The sequence below is a fragment of the Brienomyrus brachyistius genome, chromosome 15, assembly GCF_023856365.1.
Source record: "Brienomyrus brachyistius isolate T26 chromosome 15, BBRACH_0.4, whole genome shotgun sequence".
In the NCBI taxonomy this organism is placed as follows: domain Eukaryota; kingdom Metazoa; phylum Chordata; class Actinopteri; order Osteoglossiformes; family Mormyridae; genus Brienomyrus; species Brienomyrus brachyistius.
Window position 1 is genome coordinate 7,287,272 of NC_064547.1, and position 22,335 is coordinate 7,309,606.

At 44.4% G+C, this 22,335-nt stretch overlaps 2 protein-coding genes and 1 non-coding gene across 4 annotated transcripts; 2 read left to right on the top strand and 1 right to left on the bottom strand.

The window, feature by feature from the left end:
* The first annotated feature begins 2,286 nt into the window (after positions 1–2,286).
* Positions 2,287–6,094, top strand: LOC125708734 (arylamine N-acetyltransferase, pineal gland isozyme NAT-3-like). Of its 2 annotated transcripts, none has more exons than XM_048976491.1 (2): positions 2,287–2,499; positions 2,878–6,094. In XM_048976491.1, exon 2 carries the CDS (start codon positions 2,884–2,886, stop codon positions 3,733–3,735), a length of 852 nt encoding a protein of 283 aa, XP_048832448.1. In that variant the 5' UTR covers positions 2,287–2,499; positions 2,878–2,883; the 3' UTR covers positions 3,736–6,094. The 2 variants fall into 2 exon arrangements, with proteins under 2 accessions (XP_048832448.1, XP_048832449.1); XM_048976492.1 differs by having other exon boundaries at positions 2,883–6,094.
* Positions 5,638–20,165, bottom strand: LOC125708728 (E3 ubiquitin-protein ligase MARCHF6-like). The gene is made up of 26 exons (XM_048976482.1): positions 19,886–20,165; positions 18,392–18,491; positions 17,039–17,112; positions 16,306–16,449; positions 15,707–15,779; positions 14,920–15,088; positions 14,427–14,619; positions 14,277–14,338; positions 14,161–14,193; positions 13,843–13,894; positions 13,205–13,263; positions 12,919–12,999; positions 12,698–12,766; positions 12,537–12,611; positions 12,283–12,417; positions 12,054–12,173; positions 11,851–11,951; positions 11,012–11,149; positions 9,510–9,714; positions 9,353–9,422; positions 8,617–8,798; positions 8,265–8,399; positions 7,826–7,915; positions 7,601–7,733; positions 7,267–7,402; positions 5,638–6,968 (listed from the first exon to the last, which is right to left on the bottom strand). Exons 1-26 carry the CDS (start codon positions 19,902–19,904, stop codon positions 6,881–6,883), a joined length of 2,736 nt encoding a protein of 911 aa, XP_048832439.1. The 5' UTR covers positions 19,905–20,165; the 3' UTR covers positions 5,638–6,880.
* Positions 20,166–22,017: 1,852 nt separating this feature from the next.
* On the top strand, positions 22,018–22,091 carry trnat-agu (transfer RNA threonine (anticodon AGU)). Its single transcript has one exon. It is a non-coding gene; the product is annotated as a tRNA-Thr (tRNA).
* The last annotated feature ends 244 nt before the right edge of the window (positions 22,092–22,335 follow it).

Sequence of the window (22,335 nt, forward strand, 5' to 3'; positions counted from 1 at the left end):
TGCAGTAATGGGAATGAAATCTCACTCAGTGTTTATGTAATCGAGCGATGGAATTTTGTGAAATTTCCAAAAGTCCACAGAAATCTACTGAAAAACATTCCTGCGGACTGAGCTTTTGATATTTGCTTTTCAATTAACACAATTTTCTTCAATCTGAGGTTTAACAGAATTCAGCCATATGCTGTTCAAAAAAAACTCCACAGAACAAAAACAGAAAGACTTTACATCTGTCTGAAACGAAAGTTGACACAGGCTACAGCAGTGAACAAACCAATCAATGTATTAAAGTTAGGCATTAAGTAACTGGAGGCAGTATATACATAACATGATGACGTGCCTTTTCTGTATTGACCATATTAAGGACGCTGTAACACTGCCCACCACATACCTGCTTCATTTATTGTTTTATACTTGCAGCTGCTTATTCAGACAGCTCGTCTACCTGTCTGTCCATGTTGCCGTCCCAAGACAACTGGTCCAGCCTACAGGTGCCGTCCCATTCCGGCATGTTACCCATGAGTCATAGCGGCACCTCCGGGAGCAGCTCCAGGTGAGCCCGTGCCTCCCCTCCCCCACCTGCCCCCATGCTGAGTCTCGGGCCCCCGTCTTCCCTCTTGTTCTCGCCTATACCCACATCCTGGCCTGTGTCTGCATCGTCTCGCCTCGTTAACAGGTCTTTCACCTTCTTCTGTCCTGATCCATTCAGGCCCATCACTGCATTCTGGGACATGCTTTGATTTATTTCGCCATAGTTACTCTTTGTTTTCCTTTGTACTTTGCACTCTACAAGTAAAATGAATAAAAAAATAGGCATTATTTTGATATTGTTTTAGTACAGTGACACTGTAGTATATTTGTTGTTGTTTCCAGGCAACACTGCATGCTGATTTAACGTCTTTCCTTAATCTCCACCCCATTGCTCACACACAGCCAGTATCCCAGTTTGTGGTCAATGAGCTCCTCCTCGCTCACCCCAGTCTCCTAGTCCAGTGGAATGTCCAACAGCTTGGGTTCTCAGTTCCTGCGCAGCTCTACAACTCATTACCCAGGGCTCTCGCACCCGGCCACAGTGCCCCTCTCAGGCTCCCCGCTGTATGACAGCACTGCTCCATCGGAAGTTCATGAAGCCTCACAGTACGACGCCTCTCCCCACGCGCGCTTAGCCACCACCTGGACTCCCATCACTCCTCCATCCCTGTAGGGCGGCGCACTTCCATTATTATTGCAGTTTCTATTGTCGCTCTGTTGCTTTTCCTGGTGCTGGACTTTTGACAGATAAATACAACATTATTTGTTGCATTCAGTGACAAAAGTAAGATTGGTCTGTTTAACACCCTCAGTCTCCACCCTATGAGCCCCTTGTTGGCGGCAGAATCAGGAAGATGTCGGAGAAAGCAGAGGTAAAGTGAATAGGCATCTCGACAATAATGTGGAAACCGCTTATGGTGATCATGCCTGTGTGGGTGAAATGGATCACTACAGTATAAGCGGATGATGATTATAGCCGATTTTTCCCTTTTTCTTTATGTCTGGCAGTTTACCATCTAATAGGCATTTTTTTTCTTTTTATGCACTTTGAGATGCATCTAGGTCAGATACGACCAAAATATTTTTCTTATTTCAGAAGTGAAAAAAAAATATTGCTCTCAGATTCTGTTCAGTTGTAGCTTTTTAAAATAATGTACCTTGATCTGTGTTTGTTTAAAATGCCATTACCTGCTGCTTACTGGGCCGCTGAAAATGTCTGGCCCAGCTAAATTTCTTGGTTTGAAAATCTGGCCCAACTACTTTCCAGACCTGGACTAGCCCTACTGAATCATACACTAATGTTATTCTGTTATGTGGGCTGTTGTGATAGGGAGATTTGCAGGGTGCTGCAGGACGGGTGGTGTCCCTGCTGCAGAATGCCCTGTCTGAAGCAGCACCTAGAGACAGTGAGGGTTGTTGTTATCACCTTAATATTGTATATACGCAATCTGTTATTTCTTAACTAATTTAATTGTAATGTATTCTTCGGATATGTTGTGCACAGCTAACAAAAAAGAGAAAAATGCAAAACCAAAGGAAGGCTTTCTTTTCTCTTAAAAGTCTTTTTTCTAAACCAACTGAGAGTCAGTTAGAGGGCTGTTCATTATCAGTATTGTTGCTGGCATTTCTGAAAATAATTTTATAAAATAAAGTATATGCAAAATGTCGCCTGAAGCAATAACTTATCCCCACATGTAAAGTATAAAAACGAATGAAATGTTTTCAGTTCCGTAGTTTCAGTTCCGGATTTTACGAATACCCGGATCACAATACACTTTCAGACGATTGCTGTACGACGGCAAATGCTCACTTCTGGATTGTGTATAGAGGGAATTAAGGATCGATCTGAACATTATAATTACCATTAATTGTGTCATGTCATGCACATAAAGATGCAGCTTTCTTGAGGACACGATAAAAGTCTCGACAACTGTCTAATGCTGGGAACTTTGCCTGCCCGGCGTATAACAGGTACAGTAAGGACCGGAACTGAAGAAGTCCCTGGTTTCTTCTATAAAATCCAAGTTTATACACCACGATCGTCTGTAGCTTTACTTACATCTTACAGAATGCTTTAAAATAGAACTAAATACACAAATTCGCCAGATTTGTATTTCTTTATGAGGATAAATTAACCAGTAGACAAGGTCGAAGTCACTGTTCGAAACCGAAAGATATTTTGTAAGGTTGTTATAAACTTTATGATTTTTTAAAAAAGAACATGACATTACCTTAATTTCGTGTTTTTATTGTTCATTACTAAGAAGCTGATTGCACTACATTGTATTTAAATTTTTAGATAAGTATGCTATAGTGTACGTCCGTAAATGTAACATTTTGTTGTTTCAGTGTAGCATGGACACAGAAAAATACTTGCTAAGGATCGGCTTTGATGGACCTGCAACACCAACACTTGAGACTCTTAATCGCATTCACAGGAGACATTTGTTGTCTGTACCGTTTGAAAATTTGACTATTCACAGTGGCGGCTGGGTGGACTTGGAGCTACAATGTCTTTATGATAAAATAGTCAACCAACGACGGGGAGGCTTCTGCTACGAGAATAATGGCCTGTTCTCGTGGCTACTATCACAGCTGGGATTTAAGATCACTGTCTTGTCGGCTCAAGTCAAGAACCGCATCACTCGGGTTTACGGGCCTCCGTTTGACCACCTCATCGTCATGGTGATGCTGGAGGGACAGCGATGGCTCTGTGACGTTGGCTTCGGGGCAGGCTTTGAAATCCCCATTTCTTTGGAGACCGAAGATTCCCAGAAGCAGGAGCATGGTGTGTTCCGTGTCCGGTGTGAGGGGGAGACCATGTTCCTGGAAACGGTTGAGGAGGACCAAACCGAAGGGAAGAGCAAGGAAGAGGGCTGGACTGGGCTGTACAAATTTACCTTGCAGCCTAGGGAAAGGGAGGATTTCTTAGCGATGTGTCTCTATCATCAGACCTCCCCGAGTTCAATCTTCTACTGCAAGTCTCTCTGTTCCCTTCTGCTACCCAATGGACGGGTCACCTACATGGGACACAAGTTGACGGTCACTAGCTTCCCTTCTGAAGTGGGTGGCCCTATCTCTAAGACCACCCTGAAGATATCAGACAAGGAGATACCAGAGCTTCTGAGGGAGACATTTGGAATGGTGCTCCCTTCTCCCATAATCCCAAAAGATGAGGTCATTATTCCACCCGCCTCCATTTATTAGCCCACTTTTCCATCTGGTATTTGATGCTTTAAAAAGTATGGGAGAATAGGAAGAAAAATGAACACACGAGGTATACAAGTAATAACTGCACACCCTGTGCTGTTAGCATTCTGGTACCGCTTTCATGGTGAGTGAATAGGCTGGGTATCAGATCTAATGTTAACAGAACTACAGCCAAACTACGCGAAAACATCAACTGTATTACATATTTATAGATATGGTTAGCACTGTGCTAAATTGTTAGCACTGTCTCCTCACACCTCTGGGGTCTGGGTTCAAGTCTCCATCAGGGTTCCGTGTGTGGAGTTTTCATGTTCTCCACCGTGTCGTCGTGAAGTTTCCTCCGGGTGTCTGCAGTCCAATTGGAATTGCCAAATTGCCCATAGCTGTGAATGGTGTGTGTGCCCTGCAGTGGGTTGGTGCCCCACCCTGGGTTGTTCCCTGCCTTGTGCCCTGCAGTGGGTTGGTGCCCCACCCTGGGTTGTTCCCTGCCTTGTGCCCTGCAGTGGGTTGGTGCCCCACCCTGGGTTGTTCCCTGCCTTGTGCCCTGCAGTGGGTTGGTGCCCCACCCTGGGTTGTTCCCTGCCTTGTGCCCTGCAGTGGGTTGGTGCCCCACCCTGGGTTGTTCCCTGCAGTGGGTTGGTGCCCCACCCTGGGTTGTTCCCTGCCTTGTGCCCTGCAGTGGGTTGGTGCCCCACCCTGGGTTGTTCCCTGCAGTGGGTTGATGCCCCACCCTGGGTTGTTCCCTGCCTTGTGCCCTGCAGTGGGTTGGTGCCCCACCCTGGGTTGTTCCCTGCCTTGTGCCCTGCAGTGGGTTGGTGCCCCACCCTGGGTTGTGCCCTGCAGTGGGTTGGTGCCCCACCCTGGGTTGTTCCCTGCCTGGTACTCATGAGCTTCAGACCCCCTGTGATCCACAATATGATAGACAGTTTCAGAAAATGGATGGACGGTTAGCACTGCTGTCTAACACCTCTGGGACCAGGGTTTGAGTCTCTGTCCCGGTTCTATGTGGGTTTGCACGTTCTCCCTGTATCGTCGTGGGATTTCCTCTATATTCAAGGGTTTCCCCCCCACAAAACAAAAAAATGCTAAGCTGAATTGGTGTTACCACATTGCCCATAGGTATGAATGGTGTGTGTGTGTGTGTGTGTGTGTGTGTGTGTGTGTGTGTGTGTGTGTGTGTGTGTGTGCTCTGCGATGGGCTGGCACCCTGTCCTGGGAAATCCCCGGCCTTGTGCCTGCAGCTTCTGGGAGAAGCTCCTGACCCATAAACCTGCATAGATGGGAAATCCATGCAATCCTACATGGTGTTCTGTAAGCATCAGGATCTATTTGCTAAAGTTCTACAGTGCTGCCAGACTCAGGGATGAGACTGACATGTATAATATAGATTATCCATCAGTAATTGTAAAAAAAAATTATAATGCACTTTATTTTAAGTAATTGACTATTTCAAGTTAAAAGTTGTAAAAGGCATTTTATAATTGATCATAAGTATGCATGTGTTGGCATATAAAGCATAAGTAGACGATGGGTCACATCCTAAGGGAGAAAAATTAAAATCACTGAAATCATAAGCTTGCATGTCCACAAGTTGATTAAAGGGACACATACTGTATTTTATAAATTAGTTTTCCCAATATAAAATGAGTTTTCCCTCATATTTCTTGGGTGAAACACATTTAGGCTGTTCTATGTGTAATGGCATGCAGATTTCACTACATTTAAAATGACTGATTCCAAATAAGCCATTACAAATTCAAATGATCTTAAGCTTTTTATAGCCATACATAAAACTGAGCACACGTTCAGCTTTAAAAGTAGCCAGAATATCCAGCAGAAGATCCAGCAGTAACAGAAAGTCACAAAACAATTCACAGACCTAAAATCAACAGATTATCATATGTGGTATGCATGTGTTTATTGACCTATTTAATGAAAAATGCATTTAGTATTTACCAAATGCCACTTCCAAAATGGTGCAAGGATAAATATTCCATTTCCATGAGTATTTTTACACTCCCTTAGGATTTAAAAAAATGTCTTAAATATGACCACCCTGCACTAGCAGACTTGTCCCTAGTAATGTCCTTCTCTGAGGAACTGAAGGTGGTCACACAGCCTCGTAAGCAGCGGTACAATCTAGCGTCAGATCACAACTTTAACATGCATCAGAGGACTAACTTAGACAAGTCCTTCTGTCTAATGAACCGTAACAAACAACAGCCCAAGAGTGGTCTAGATTTATCAAGAACTAAACATCGTTTCAAATTTGTTAAAACAAGGGAAACTGAAATGGAAAAAATGTTTGTATTTAATTCACAAACTTCAATGTGTAATAAATATCAAATTATAACCATATTGTGGTGTATAAGAACACTGTCCAAACCCTTTGAAGTATTTTGTGTACATTAAAAAAATATATATATACACACAATGAACAAAGCAGGAAAAAAAATAAGAAATAGCAGCATTTGGTTAACTGAAAATGTGACTCACACATGCTGTTTTGCCATCACTGTAAGGTCACTGTTAAAGCTTTTCCATTCTTAATAACTCACCAAAAGACAACCAGCAACAATATAAGGAAAAAAAACAGTTTCCGTTACAGGTTAAATACGAATAGTCACTACCCTTGAATAATTTAGCAGTTACTATACATTTTGCTCAACTAAAATAGCATGAAACAGAGAGCAACGGTGGTGTATCATTTTGGAAGGTAAGTAATGCTGTATAGCACATGATCAGTCTGGATGCAGACTCAAATATTACACCGCCCCCAGAGGCAGACAAGTGTCCCAAAAAAAACAGGCTGATCCAGACAGTACAAAGGCAGTCTGATGTGTCAAAGGCAGCAGATTCCTGTCCAGACTCAACAAGAATCCATGAAATAAAGTGACGATTCGATTTAATAAATTAATATCCACATTGGTTAACATGTACAAGGCTCCTTCTTGTCTCAGTCCGAGCTCGGTGGCTTCTGAGCGAAGCCAAAGTACATAGGCTGCCTTTACAAACGGAGGACAAAATTTGGTTCGGTGCCGAGAGCCTGGATGTGAAAAATGTCGTACAGAAAGAGAGAAGGCAGGGCCAAGCAAGGGGTTGCCAGGCAGTCTTTCTTAGATGAATGTCCTGCTTTATAACGTTACTCCTGTGTGGAGCTGGGGGGCGGGGCTACGTTCGCTTTGCCTGCCTTGCGCTCATAGTTTACAAGCCTTTGACCGACGAGATACCTACAGCAGGAAAGATGAACCAGTAAAAACAGCTTTGATTAGTGAATCAACAGTATTTTTAATGATTATGAGAGCATAGTCATTTCAAATAGCAAGACCTGCAAACTGAGGAATTGCAATATTGCTTCACTACGCCTTTATTTACCCTTATTAGCAAAGGCAATAATTAAGCGATGGACAGGTATGATACATGTAAATTTTGGACAGGTATGATGCATATAAAATTAATATCCTGATTAGAATTCTTAATATCCTCAATGTCTAAAATGACTGGCAGGTGTTTACAGAGTAGACTTACTTGTCGTTCTTGATGTGCTCATAAAGGCGCTTGAACTGTCGGATTTGGAAGAACAGGATTCCGATGAGCATCACCACCATCAGGAGAAATGGGTAGATGCGCCGCTGTACCAGGTTCTGCATCTCCGCTGTGACCCCTGCAGGGCAAAGCACCGGCACGTTGTGAGGTCACGGAACCCCTCAAAGGACCACGCCCAGCCTAACCCTTCAAGATCCAAGCTTTTTCACTTTGATATAACAAATGTTTCTTCATGCCTTGACTTACGCTATGTTTATTTTTTAAATAAAACATACCACCACCAGGGATTTCTTTGTTAAAACATAATTAGACGTACCCATGACAGGAACAATACCCGCAGCTATGACGTAGGGGACGCAGAGAGACAGGAGTAAGACTGAAATGACCGGAACCGCCAACTTCTGGATGATGAAATGCAGGTCCATGTTCCGGATCCCATTTGCATACACCTAGCGCATGGCGAAAAGTTACGCAAAGCAGACCAGGAGAACACGGTGGAGACAAAGCCCATCTGACTGAAGACGCCGATAGCTCTGCTGACCTGCTCGATCACTACTTTCAGCCACCACTGAGGACCCATGAGGGTGACAGCAGCGATGATCTTGGCATGAAGGACTCCTAGGGCCCAGTCCTACGTAGCAGAAAGAGATGAAGGAGACATGCACCGTCACCCAGAAAGACTACGCTCTCATCCAGGGACCTCCAGTTCCAGTCCTGGAGAGTCCCAGCCCTGTACAGCTTAGTTTTTTCCCTGTTCCACCACAACTGATTCAACTCAAGAAATGGGTGGTAATTAGCAGAGAAGCTCAAGGAGGTGTGTTATGTAAGAGGATGCCCAAAAATGCAGGGCTGAGGTTCTCCAGGAATGTAGTTGAAGACCCCTGTACTAATGACTTTGTTGAAAGCCCCGATCACTGATAACCCACAGGCAGAGAGGTTTCCTTGGTGAGCAAGACACGGTGAGAGACTTAGAGGCTCACCTGCCACGGGTAAAAGAGCGGCGTCTGGTCGAGGGGAACGCGGAGGGGCGCCACGATGACCTGCTCGAACAGCAGGCCGAGAAGAAGCGGAATGACCCCAGCCACCAGGAGGGCCACAACCAGGCTCTTCAAGATCTGCAGCAAAAACACCCAAGAGCAGAGTAATAGAACTTACCAATTAGTCATGAAAAAATGGATGAGAAAATCGGTAATGCTGTTTAAATGGATAGGTGCAAGGCTGAAAGCTGTACCTTTCGCCTAGTTGATATCTTCACTGGGGCAGTATGGTTAAAATAAACCTGAGGACAAGTACTCGGGGGGTAGATGGAAGACTAAGACCTCTCCTGCTTACCATCACTGACCACTCCTGGACCTTGAGGATGAGGACCGTGCGACCCTGGGGCATCCAGGCTAGCAGGACGGTGATGGCTCGGACAGACAGCCAGCACACGTAGAGTCCGCAGGCCGCCGTGTAAAGCTCGTGGACCTTGGCGCTGCCCGTCCAGAATGACATCAACCAGCGGCCGGCAAACACTGTGAGCAGTCCAGGGAGGTGAGGAGGGATCATAGTCAAAAACAACTGCCTGCCCATTTTGAGGAACTTCTAAAGCAGCGTCTCCCAATCTGATCCTCGGGGACCTACAGACAGTCCATGTTTATTTGTGGGAGTTGGGAAGTAGCATAAATGTGGACCGGATTGGGAAACACTGTTCTAAAGCTATCAGGAGACTCCTAGTGGTACAGGGCCTAAGGGAAGGTACCCCCTGGGCGGTGGCCATCATGGGACAATTTAGAGATAGCGCTTAATATGAAGAGCAGGTCTTTGAATTGCGGAAAGAGATGAAATCCAACAGAAATGGAGAAGAATTTACAAACTAGACACACAAACACACAGCTGGGTCCAGATTCAAACCCACAACTTTGGATGACCACACCACCTCTAAACATGTTGGCACGTATATATCCAATTCTTTGACTGTAGGTGACTTTTGCAGCAAACAATTACCAGCAGCAGGACGGTACAAAGTTAAACCCAGTAGGCCTCAGGTGCCGCTGTCCAATGAGGAGGCAGACAGACTCAGACCCACCCGGTAACGTGAGACAGATGAGGCTGGTCGCCAGGAGCGTCACGCACATGAACGCGATGAGCAGCACGATCTGCAATATGAAACAACCACGTCTGAGAGGCCGCAGGGTAACGGCGGGACCGAGCGGCCTGAGGGGGGAAAGCCTCGCTGGTCTCACCCTGAAGGGGAAGCGGACAGGCCGGCGGTACGGCTGGAAACCCACGGGGCCGCCCTGCTGGAGGATGGCTTGGTGAGCCGCGTGCAGCCCCTCCCCCACGGCCGGGGCCGCCTCCTCGTTGCGGACCTGCTGGTTGTTGTTGGCCTGTTGCTGGCCGTCGTCGTCGCTCTCCTCCTGGTCTCCAAGCAAGTAAGAGTGAAGATCTCTGGTGGATGGATTGTTAAGAATTCTATATTACAGGTACATGGAGAAGTTCATAAATACAATGCAACTAAAGCACTAAATACATCTTTCAATGATCCTTTATTATTTTACATGTACAGTATAAAAATTTCATACTTCAAATATTCCATCCATCCATCCATCCATCCATCCATCCATCCATCTATCCGCTTATCTTAGTCAAGAGATATTCTTATCCCAGGCAGCATAGCACACAAGACTAGGGTACATCCCGAGGCATAGAGACAAGACAGGCAGGGTAGGCAATGGCCTGGGGCCCCAAGCTGTAAGGGGGCCCCCGAGGGCGGCCGATTATATAGTATATTTCGTTGACAAGTCTGATTTGTGTATTCTGTTTTCACAAAAAAGTGAAAATAAAAGACTTGTGTTTATTAAATTCTCTTTGTTGATATTTTTAATTTAGACTACATGCTAAAATAATGGTAAAATATTATAAAGTATTCCTGGTCTTAGAGGAATGTCTTATGAGGAGAGGTTAGCTGAGCTGAATCTGTTTAGCCTCGAGGAAAGGAGACTAAGGGGGGACATGATCCAGGTATATAAGATTCTAACAGGTCTGGATACTGTTCAGCCAAATGGCTATATTAATATTAGTTTAAATATTAGAACTCGACGCCATAAGTGGAAATTAGCGGGAGAACATTTTAAAATTAATCTTCTTTACATAGCGTGTAGTTAGAGTATGGAATAGTCTCCCTGTTAGTGTAGCACAAGCTAAATCCCTGGGTTCCTTTAAATCAGAGCTAGATAAGATTTTAATCAACTATGAGCTATTAGTTAAGTTCTCCTCAAACAAGCTCGATGGGTCGAATGGCCTCCTCTTGTTTGTAAATTTCTTATGTTGTTATACCATGTCAGGGAAGGGTGAGGTCGGGGGGGCATGGAGTTTGTTTGCCTAGGGCCCCCAGAGTCCCCATAAAAGCATCAGGGTCACCCTAAACAGGATGCCAGTCCATCACAGTGCCCACACGCTAAAGGCAGTTTAGAAATGCACACCCTGCTAACTTCATGTGTTTTAAGTGGGAGGAAACAGGAAGAGGCGTGAGGTAACAGAGCTACCTACTGAGCCACTGTGTCACCCATATTCAAATGATTTCTCTGCACGAACTGATGATAAATAATACATTTAGACTGCAATCAATATAGGCAAACAAAGCTTTGTAGCTATGGCAAGCATCTGTCCTAAACATTAGCTGAAAGGTTAGCTGTCGTTACAACAGCAGTGAATGTGGGCGGCTAACATGGAGGTCACTACTCACAGCAAGTAACCGGCGGTGACGGTCCAGGCCCGCACCAGGCCCTTTAGCCACTGGCGGGTGTGGCCCTGCTCCAGTAATGCCGGCAGCACCACCTGCAGCAGCAGCAGCTCCAGTGACAGCTCACTTACTGGGGCGTCACTGGGTGGGGAAGGCGGGAGCACAGGCCTGTCAGTCAGAGATATATCAGGCCCCGGATTGGCCAGCGCGTCACCCGAAAGAGTCTTATTGATAGGCTCACAAATGTGACAATCATATATGACTGGAGGCTTCAGGCTACCCAATTGAACCACTTTGCTGTACATTTATGTACACTGCTGCCCCCCCAAATAGTTGCACACTTTAATATTTAGTTGGACCACCTTTAGCTTTGATTATGGTGCACAGTCATGCACATTGTTTCCATGTGCTTATGCAACATCTGATCATTTGTTTTGCACCCAGATTTGCATTAATTTCTGCTTGAGATCTTGTATTGATGACAGGTGAGTCAAACCACTCTGTACAGTCTTCTTCAGCACATCTCAAAGACTTTCAATGGGGTTAAGGTTGAGACTGTGGTGGCCAATTCATGTGTGAAAATGAATCCTCATGCTCCCTGAACCACTCTTTGACAATTCCAGCCCAATGAATCTTGGCATTACCATCCTGGAATATGCCCATGCAATTAGGAAAGAAAAAATCAATTGATAACCTGGCCATTGAGTGGATTCAAGTACTGACTCACGTTGTTGAGCAGTAATAATGATCCAGTCATTGGCCCTTAAGTACTTAGTGATTTTAATTCAAATGGTGACTTTTTGTGGCCAGCCAGTGTATCACACTAACACAAAGTTACCCACCTGTAGAGCATTACGTTGTACGGAAGGAAGTTCGGAAAAACGAGTTTGATTATTCGTATGGGCAGCCACAGCATGAGAAGGACGATGGAACCGAACACCACCTGTGAGGAGAAATGTGTCTTTTTGGTTCGTCTGTAAACAGAAGCGAAGCAGAAGAGGAGTGAGGACAGATTATGAGTATAAAAGGGGAAGCGCCTTCGTACCACTGATAAAATGAACCGTCTAAGGTGTCTGTATATGGGCAGGTGGATCATCTCCTGCACAGGGTTAAAGTCGGGGTCGTTGAGGTTTCTCAGAAACCACAGGACACCAGGTCTCAGAACCTGAAAGTAAGGAGGCGTCCGTTAGTGTCCAGTGGCAACAGATACATACTGAGTGTTTGATCTCTCATATTTGCTGACCAAGGTTCCTAACATGGATATAGCCTCCTACCTCTCGCAGCAGAAGAATGAAAGATGCAAAGTAGAAGACGTAAACCATGCCCACCAGCCAATGCAGGAACATGGTCGTCCCGGGGGCCGAGTCAAAGCTCAGCTCTCTGTCTTTCAAAGAAGCGTCAAACATCTCCTGCGAGAGACATTTCCGAAGTCATTTTACAGTTCCTCAAGGGGTCGCTGGCTGGATGTTCCTTCTGCATGGATTTATTCTTAAACCAGGCAACTCATCAGATCTGGATGCAGACATACCAAGGAACAGATATCCAGCCACCAGCCACAAATCAGGGGGAAGATGCCGATCTCCACAACTACCAACAAAGACACCTGAAAAGACACCCATTTTTTTTCTTGTTATATTTTTTTGCTTTTGATGCACTTAAAAAAATAGTGACACAAATAAAACTGATTACCTTTACAACAATGTAGCAAACACCTAACAAGCGTCGTGACCTCTGAAATCTCACCAGGGCTGCCAGACCCTAGATGCTGGCCGTTAAAGAGCAAACGCGCTTTGCACGTGGAAATTACTGGTTAACAGAGGGCATTAACACCTTGTCTTGCCATTTAAATTGGGCCATTATCCCACTAAGAGACAAAACATAAGAGAGAAAGACTAGACACAAAAGGATACATGACACACAATTAAGGTTACAGCCAGGAGGACATAGCCCACGATCGTCGTGATCAAGCCATCAAAGTGAGAAGCTTCTATCTAGAAGAAAGAAAAATATAAATGTCATAAACCCCACATGCCAGCAAGTTTTAACCTCTAAGCTTTGGATTTTATTGCAAGAGTTGATTTGAAGAAATGAGCTGGAATTTAATAACAGTCCCAAATCATTGGGTTTCTAAAATGTATCAGCTTCTCAAACTCATGCATGTCATACTGTATTAAAAAGAGCAGAGAGCGGACTTACATAATCTTCAAAACCAAGTCCCACGACTGAGAAGTGACCGATGTGATACGGACAGAAAGCTGAAGGAAGAGAAAGATCTGCATGAGCCAAGCTCACACACTGCATTCCCGGTCATGAGATACTCAAACACAGCAAATTCACCTGTTGATATTTGTATCGTAACATCATCTAAGAAAACTAGAAAAAGTGTTGGGGGGGCCTTTTTCTTCCCATCGTGAGTCAAGCTTCAGCTCAGCCCTGATTCACCTCTATTATAAAACATCTCCCATGTCTACAAATAAGTCTTTGCTTTCTTCATATTTTTGTGGTTGTAGCTGCACGTGCCACAGGACAGACTGTGGATAATTAACAGACGTGACCGAAACACAGTCACTTCTCTGCCTCCTTCCTGTCATTAGTAACATCACAATGAAGCAGTGAAAGTGACTCCGGTATCACCACAGCGACATTAATTTCACTGTATATATGCGGATGTATTTCACCTTATAACTGCAGTACGGGGAGTTTAGCACATTCTGCTGACCAAAGCCTTTCTGGACTCTCATCAGCTAACCCACAAGGGAAATGCTTTAGAATAAAATGTAACTGGAATCACTGTCTACAATGTAACGTCAAACAAAATATGAAAGACTGAATACCAAAAACAAGGATGAAGAGGGTGTTCAGTGAAATGACCCAGAAGACGTGTTCCTGGAAGAGAAGCACATATTCATAATTCACATATTCTCACTATATATAATTTCATATATTAATCTAAAAAAAAATTATATTTAGACAAATTTCAACAGAAATGTGGTTTTCGAAAGATGTGGTCAACTTCCACATTTCACTCAGTGTAGCATTATATGGAACCCTGTTCACTCATCTTCTGTCATGTGTAACAAAACAAAACAAAACAAAACAAGACAAAACAAAACAAAACAAAACAAAACAAAACAATACAATAATACACATACCAGGAACACCAAGGAGCCATCAAGTCCAAGCATCTGTGAAACAAACAAAAGTAACTGTCATCAAGTGGCTATAATGAATAGCTGACCCACCAACAGCCGCCGACACTGTAACCTACCCTCTCCCAAGTCAGCTCCTCTGCAGCTCGGTCCCAGTCCAGTGCATTCCAGTTCATGTCATCTACGTGGAGAACCAACCGGCACAGTCAAGCCGCGGGGCTCTTCTGGACGAGCGTCCATAGCACGAGTCCCGACGAAGCTGAACGTACCTTGGGCCCCGTTGTTGGCCTCCTCCCCGTCTTCTGCAGCGTCATCCTCCTCATCGTCATCCTCGTCGTCACCATCCTCGTCTTCCTCGGCGTCCAGCTGGGCCTCGGGGTCGTTAACCGCCTCCTCCTCCTCTCCGTGGCCATTAGGAACCACAGGCTGATTCTCCGCTGGACCGTTTTCCTCACCTGGCACCTTGAACAAGGAAATTACCCTCAATATTATAAAGCAGTGATGGCCAAATGACGTTTCAAGAAGCACTTGCTGCATTTTCTGACTCCAATAGATGGTGCTGTCTGTTCAGGAAAGCGTGCCCCAAAGTAAACCAAGAGCACCATCTAATGGCTACAAAAAATACAGCAAATGGTTCACGAAGATTCATTTGGCCATCACTACTATAAAGTCAAAGCATCACTGAATCTTTATATCCACGTATTTGACAGTATTTTGTCCTGAATAAGAGGGGTATGAATCTTGTTTCAATGCCCCTGATACCTCATTTGGTTGGCCAGCTTCATTGGGGGGCTGCTCCAGGTTCTGCTCCAGCCACTGGGGGGCGCCGCCATGGACGATCTGTTCCCGCAGCCACACCAGGCCAATGAAGGCACACAAGGTGCACGTCACCACGAAGCAGCCCTGCAAGCAGTCTGCCAGCAAATTCTCCCTGCGGTACAGCGGACAGACACACCATTACTCAGCCGCCCTGCATTCCAAACCTCTCGTTAAGCAAACAGCTCATCAAGCAGGCTGCTTTGCTCCAGCTTTGGATCAGAAGCTAACTACCAGCTTTGAAAATCCCTAAAATGAGGGAATTGGCCAGTTTTACTTCTATAATTATCATACTTATCACAGGCAGAAAAGGATACTGTTTTGTCATCTCTCCACATTTTCGACTGGTATATTAAAACGTAGTATAGGAAACGGATGGAAAAAATCTGTCTGAAAGTCTTAAGTTTTCTACCATCTGACATTCTGATCATCCACATGTGTGAACATGGTGAAAAGCTGAGCTCCAGTGGAGACTGGGCCAACCAGGTCAAACATTATGGCCTTTCCTGTTGGATTTATCAAATTGCTAAATATGTCCCTGATATAGGCTGAGTTGCATGGGAAATACCTACTCTCAGTACCCAACAGTATATCTGAAAATGAACCCAGCCCCAAAACTCAGCACTTGATGGCTGCATCATGAAATGTGTGGCAGTAACAGATGACCCGCCCCGGAATGCTCTGGAACCCCCTGGAAGGGGCTTTGCTCGGACGAGGCAGAACTGGCACTTACATGGATAGCATGTCTATGGGCAGCGTCAGTAGGGAGCTCACAGAGCCAGTAAACAGACACTTGTACATTCGACCTGTTTTGAAGACATCAGAGGACAGATATCAGATTGAGCACCACATTGAGCTGCTACTGCTTTAGATTTAACTTATTCACCCAACAGGCGTTTATGTGGCAGTACATGAAGAGGATATAAGCATTGAAACTTATATTGTGGTCTGCATTTTATCATATTTAACGCATCTATTTTGCATTAGCCTGAAACTGAGAACGGAACCAAAATTTTTTGTTATACTGTACAATTCCGCTCAGCTTCAGTCAAATCGATACAGTTTAAGTTAAGAGGTATAAATGCTTCCTACGGACTAGTGATGGCCAAATGAGGCTTCATGAACCATTTAGTGTATTTTTTAAACCCACTAGACGGTGCTCTTGGTTGACTTTGGAGCATGATTTGAGCGCTTTCTTGAACAGACAGCACCATCTAGTGGGGTCAGAAAATACAGCAAATGGTTCATGAAGCTTCATTTCTAACCAACACAGACCCAGGCAGGAGGCACAGGCAAGGTTGTTTCAAAACTTCCAGAGGGGGGTGAACTCACATGCTGTCAGGGGGACCACCCCCAGCCAGGCAAAGGCCACAAGCGTGTAGTGGAACCAATAGCGTATGGCCGTGCCGATACTAGTCACCAGTCCCGCCAGGATATCCTGAACTGGAAGCCGAGACGGCATGTCGGGGGAATAAACTGGGAAAACAGATGAGAGGCCCTATTACGTGCAATAAACTATCATCATCTTCATCATCATCAAATTATACATGCATGTAATGATGCATGTGCGTGCGCATGCTTGGCCAGATATTATATTTAATCTGTAACTGTATTTTGAAATTGTGGGAATGTCACCAATCATGTCCCAACCTCTGTAAAGCAGGTAACCGTTCTGAAAGACCTTTCTGTTTGCACAGCTTTGCTAAAGACTCTCAATACACCAGGGACACTGAGCTCCAGGAATTTTTAGACTGTTTTAAGACATCACATTTGTATTCAGAAACTATTGCACTTCTGCAATAATGTGCACATGCTTTGTTACTGCAAATATTTTCATAAGAAATCTGTACAACTCGTTGTTAAAGTGAATTTTTTTAACAGTTTTCTGTTCACGTGATTGCTGAGCTGGTTGACTCCTAAAAACACCATGACCGCCTTAATACCAGCTGCATATTTGAATTTTTGCTAGCATGTGGTGCCAAATATGAACAACATACATAACGCAAGCTGGTTAGGAAGCACCGCTATCCATATATCACACAGCAATAGGCAATTAGCTACTTACTTGGCGTGAATGCGAATCTGTGCTTGCATAATTCACAGTACTCTTTCCTGCTGTGCTTTAGCCATTGAACCAAGCTGTAAAGAAAAGAACGTTCTGGTTAATCATCAGCATCTTCCCCTAACCTGATTAATCACACATATGATGCTGGCTTATTGATCCTCAAAAAAGTTACAAAAATGAGAGGAATCACAGTGTCAAAAAACTGGCAGCATCCTGCAGGATTTTGTAGAGTCCCACCAGTCAAATGATTAAAGCTATTGTTTGAACACGAATTAACCTCATTTTCATTTTTAAAGCATTATACTGTTTTTTTTTCCTATTCAAAGGCCTAGATTAGATTATCAGCCTCAGTGCTACAACACGACACAAACCCACAGCACCTGCAGGACCTGGAAAGCATGCCTAGTCTTCCGGTGCCGCACTATAATACATAATGGACACCATTTGACTCTCTCCTGGTTTGCCACCCATTCACTGACCCAGAAATGGCCCTTTCTGTAAACAGCCTGTGTGGTAACTCCCCGCTGACCCATTTTACTCAGGTTCACTAGGCAGCTCTGTGAGGAGAACCAAGACATCTGCTTTTTAAGCACATTACATTTCACATTACACTGACAATAAGGATACACTCAGTGGCTGGTTTAGGACATCCACCTGCTAGTTAACATCGCTCCTCTAAACAGTGAACTATGAGGCTGCACCTGAATACATTCAGAAGGCAACCAGAGCTGAGATGTTCAGTTATACTAGACTAAGCCTCAGAACAGCTAAGATGCTTGACATACACAATTCTGAACATGGTGTGATTGTTTATGCCGTAAGTCAGCGCTATTCAAATCACGGTGCTCTAGTCCCAAGCACTGCTGGTTTTCCAGCCTTCCTTTAGCTGTGAGCCAGGTGTGAAGCCTCTGTGGCCAACCAGAATCAGTGATTATTAAACTAACTACCTGGGAGAACTGAGAACACGGCCTGGATTTGGAATCGAGGGCCAGATCGAAGAGTCCTGCCATAAGTGATGGATCCAACATCACAGAAACAGCCATCTTCCTGGGATTCATTTGGACGCTACAGTGTGTGGAGTTTACAGAGGTTATTAAAAAATATATAGTCAGGGCTTTGCTGTGGATGATGAGAGAGGTCCGAGGAGAATGGCCAGACTCGCTAAAGCTAGCGGAAAGGCCAAAAATACAAAAACAACAGCTCAGTACAACAGTGGTGTGCAGTGGCTTCTCTGAAGCACACCTCATGTGTCTTTACTGGGGTTCAGTAGGCAAATGTGGGTCCTATGTGAATCGGTGTGAGCTAAGTGTACCTAATAAAGAGAGTACTGAGTGAACGCCCATAGGCTCCTACCATTCTTGGTGGATGAACTTAATGCTGCCGGTACAGACACAGGGGTGATAGAGGGGCTTGTCGGGGGTCCCTTCGGACCGGCACACCCTGCATATATCAGCTGGAAAACAAAAGCAAATCAATTAGGACAGAAGACTCAGCCTCTCAATCAATGAGACATCAAACAACATTTAATGGCAACAAACTCAGTAAGGTTGACAGTCTTTAGGAACCTATATATTATGAGCCTAGACTTTGGAGGCAAGGACCTACATACCAAATACCACATGCAAAAATCAACAGATCATATTCAGATCAACAGATCATGTTCATTTATAACCTTAGAATGGCAAGAAAGATATTTATAACAGATTTTGTTGATTTCAAAAGTACTAAAAACAAAGGTTTACATTCAATGCAATGGTAATAGATTCGCACTTTAAAGCTGGTCCCAGATGCTCCTCAAAAGCATCTCACTCAGAGTGATAATCCAACATCTCTGCTGAATGTGAATTAACCACTTGCAAAATGGATTTATGGGGAGACGGTTAGTACAACCGTCGTACGAATGCATCGTAACGTCCTGCAAGCCAGTCCAATGAGGATCTGCGTTTTCATTCACCACATTTCCCGGCTTTACAGCACGTGCTGGGATGACAGGGGCCGCGCGTCAAAGCGAAACCCTTTAACCGGTTCCCGTCCAAAGCTTTGCAGCTTTAGTCAGCTGGCTGGCGTGGGATTTTCAGTTCGAGACAAGCCTCACAGACATTTATATGCATGTTTTATTATTTTGTAAATAGTCTGTAGGGTTTACAAACAACTCCAACTTTATATGTAGTTAATTTTAGATCTATAATGGAATAGTATAAATTTGCCATGAGATTTCTTGCGTGAGTGTGAGAGACTGAAAGCGTGAGTGCCACGCCAGATGTGTTTGAGTTGGCAACCCTGCGTCCAACGTGGGCAGAAATAAATGCATACAGAAGATATCCATGGCTGCACGGTCCTCGCCAAGTCTCTCCGATCACACGGCTCTGCTATGCAAGATACTGGAAGTGTGCAGAAGCACAGGTGTTGAAAGCACCGAGGACCTGCCACACGCCTACAACCAGCTGCATCTTACAAACACGCAAAAACAAACGAGTCCAGGTGGCGATTTCACTCTCCATAGTTACACTGATGACCGCTGCAACATTTCGGTCCACCTGTCACACATTGCTGATCAACTCCCTGTCTGCTATACAAATGACACTCTCTGCAAGTATCTGCCGGCTGGACACAACAGCATATAGTTAAGGTTATAAATAATGATCTGTCTCAGTCTGGTAGGGGAAGCGGCTCTGAGTCACAGCAAATTGGGAAGGCTAGTTGTCTGTCCGATTTGATCTCGTGTAGTTAATAATATCATATCTGCGGCCTTTTGAAACCTAAATGACAAGAGAGTGAACGAGAGCACTGGTAATCCTCAGACACGACATCGCTGTTTAAGGTAAAATTGGGTCCTGTCAGCGATACCTTCCTCGGCGGTGTCCATCTTGTAGGGTGACGCGCAGATCGGTGGCGCTTTTAGCCTGACAGACGACACATCGGCACGCCGTCTGGGAACCCGGCGATCAAAACAACTCAATCGGAAACAACGGACACCCCCAGATGAGACCCATGTAGCGGCTATTCCCCGGAGCGGGGACAAACTCTGCTGGTTCAGCACATTAAACTAAATGTAACCGTATACTTTGCGGACACCGGGGGTGAAAATCCGCACGGCAACGATCTTTTCGACACTTCGTGACTGGAGACGGCAATGTTTGGGTCTCACGACATTGCTTTTCATTTTACGGCAGCAAAAATGTTGTAAGGACAGAGCGGTAGTGGAGTGGTTGCAATGTTTGGAGAGGACACCAGCAGCGGAGTGGAACTGGCTTTCACCCCTGACGTGACATGATACAGACCAGCCCGGGGAATAGGCAGAGGTGGAGATTTCAGGTCCAGAAAGTAGAAATCCAAACCAGGATTTTGTTTCAACCAACCAGTTGAGTATAAAGAGTCACAGTCACAGAGTACTCAACTGGTTGGTTGAAACAAAATCATGGTCTGGATTTGTACTCTCTGGACCTGAAATCTCCACCTCTGGGAATAGGGGTATCCTCCAAAGTGTCATCACAGGAAAAGACACTACTAAATAAGTTGAAAATTTATTCTAGTTTCAGAAAATGACAAAATACTAAATCAGACCAACGATTCCTTTTGGTGACAACCTGTTTCAGCAATTCAGCATCCAACTATGTACAATGGTGCGTGAGTGTGCCCTGTGGTGGGTCTATCCTGGGTTGCTCCTCACCTTGCGCCCGTAGCATCTGGGATAGGCTCTGGACCCCCTGTAACCCTGAATAGGACGAGCAGTTTCAAAAAATGGATGGATGGACCGTCAACAGAAATAAAAATAAAAAGCAAAAAACACAGAGCAGGACAAAACAGAGCAACATCATAAGTGCAGACAGGACACAAGCGCAACAATACAATCTGACAAGACAACATACAGTGCAAATTAATGAATGGTAACAGTCTGAATGCAGTATTTGAGTTACTGTATGGTAGCAGCGAGGGATATTATGTGCAAAAATGCTGTGGCAGAATAGAGCTCCAGACCCCCACGAAGTTAGACAAATACCCAGGACGCTGCATGAAATCCAGGGGCAGCCACAGCACATACAGGGGTACAGCTGCAGGCTGCCATTGCCACTATTGCCTGTAGGTGTGAATGTGCGTGTGAAGGCTGTATATATGTACCCTGCGTTATGTTGGTGCCCCATTCTGAGTTAATACATATACATATGTATACAGTACTACATATAAAAATGTTCTGATCCATGCTTGACATTTCTGACTTTATTTTTAGTGATTTCATTTGTTAGAATCTCATGCTCAGTAATCCTGACCAGTATGAACATTTGGAACATGGTTGGCTGGATATAATATTATGTCTGTGTGACAATCGGGTTGTTGGGACAGATATGACACTGTGTTTGTCAGAGTAGTAAAAGACTTTGTTGAAAATGCATTTAATTATTTTATGAACACAGTGCAATGAAACTCATATGTGCATGCATACTACAATGCCAATTTTGACTCCAATAAAACTTACATAGGATTAGTTCTGACCTATGTTTTTTTTTCTTTCACATAATAATACAAAGTTATTCAGTATATATTAGTACCAACAGAACTTGCACTACTCGTTGAAAAATGTTGAAAGGTGCTGAATGTCAGTCATGTTCGCGTTTAGAATGGTGATTAAAGCGAGGAATATTATTATATTGACAGTGTCATATTAAAGCATTGAGAAAGTAGAATATCTTTCGGCTTACGCTTGCGGCAAAGTTCCAAATTAGTCACAGCCTCCTCAGGATAAACCATGCTGGATATTTAAAAAGATTACTTGATACCACATTATGCAAAATCACTTCAATTGTAAATGTGCGGTGTATAGATCCAAGAAACTGCGAATGCAGTCGTGCAGTGGGACGACGTGGAAAAATCGATTTGTTGACAATTAACGCAACCATTAGCGTTTCAAGAAACATAATTTTTTTAAATGCCAGGAATGTTACATTAGTTTTTCAGGAGTCAAACTTTTTTGTCAACTGTGTGGCGCCGTGGCTTAGTTGGTTAAAGCGCCTGTCTAGTAAACAGGAGATCCTGGGTTCGAATCCCAGCGGTGCCTTTTCGTCTTAAGGAAATCCGAAACGTACTAGTTAACTTACACTGGTTAGTACGTTGCACCTTTGAATACCAGCAGTGATTTAGTCTAGAATGTTTTTCTCCATTTTTTTTGCTCACCGGAACCCAGCCCCTGCCGAGGGCTTCACGTTTTAAGCATTGAGGACAAAGTGGAACAATGATCCGGATGAACCGTATAAAAAAAACACTAACGCCTCAAATGGTTTTATGTTTTGATAATTTTGGTT

What these genes read in the sequence shown, in the direction of transcription:
- LOC125708734 (XM_048976491.1), top strand. Translation starts at nt 2,884, where the DNA reads ATGGACACAGAAAAATACTTGCTAAGGATCGGCTTTGATGGACCTGCA.
- LOC125708728 (XM_048976482.1), bottom strand. An exon ending in AAGCTGGCCAACCAAATGAG is followed by an intron (nt 14,620 to 14,919) that starts GTATCAGGGGCA and finishes TCCTTGTTCAAG; the next exon opens with GTGCCAGGTGAGGAAAACGG. An exon ending in GGGTATTGTTCCTGTCATGG is followed by an intron (nt 7,403 to 7,600) that starts GTACGTCTAATT and finishes TTTGCCCTGCAG; the next exon opens with GGGTCACAGCGGAGATGCAG.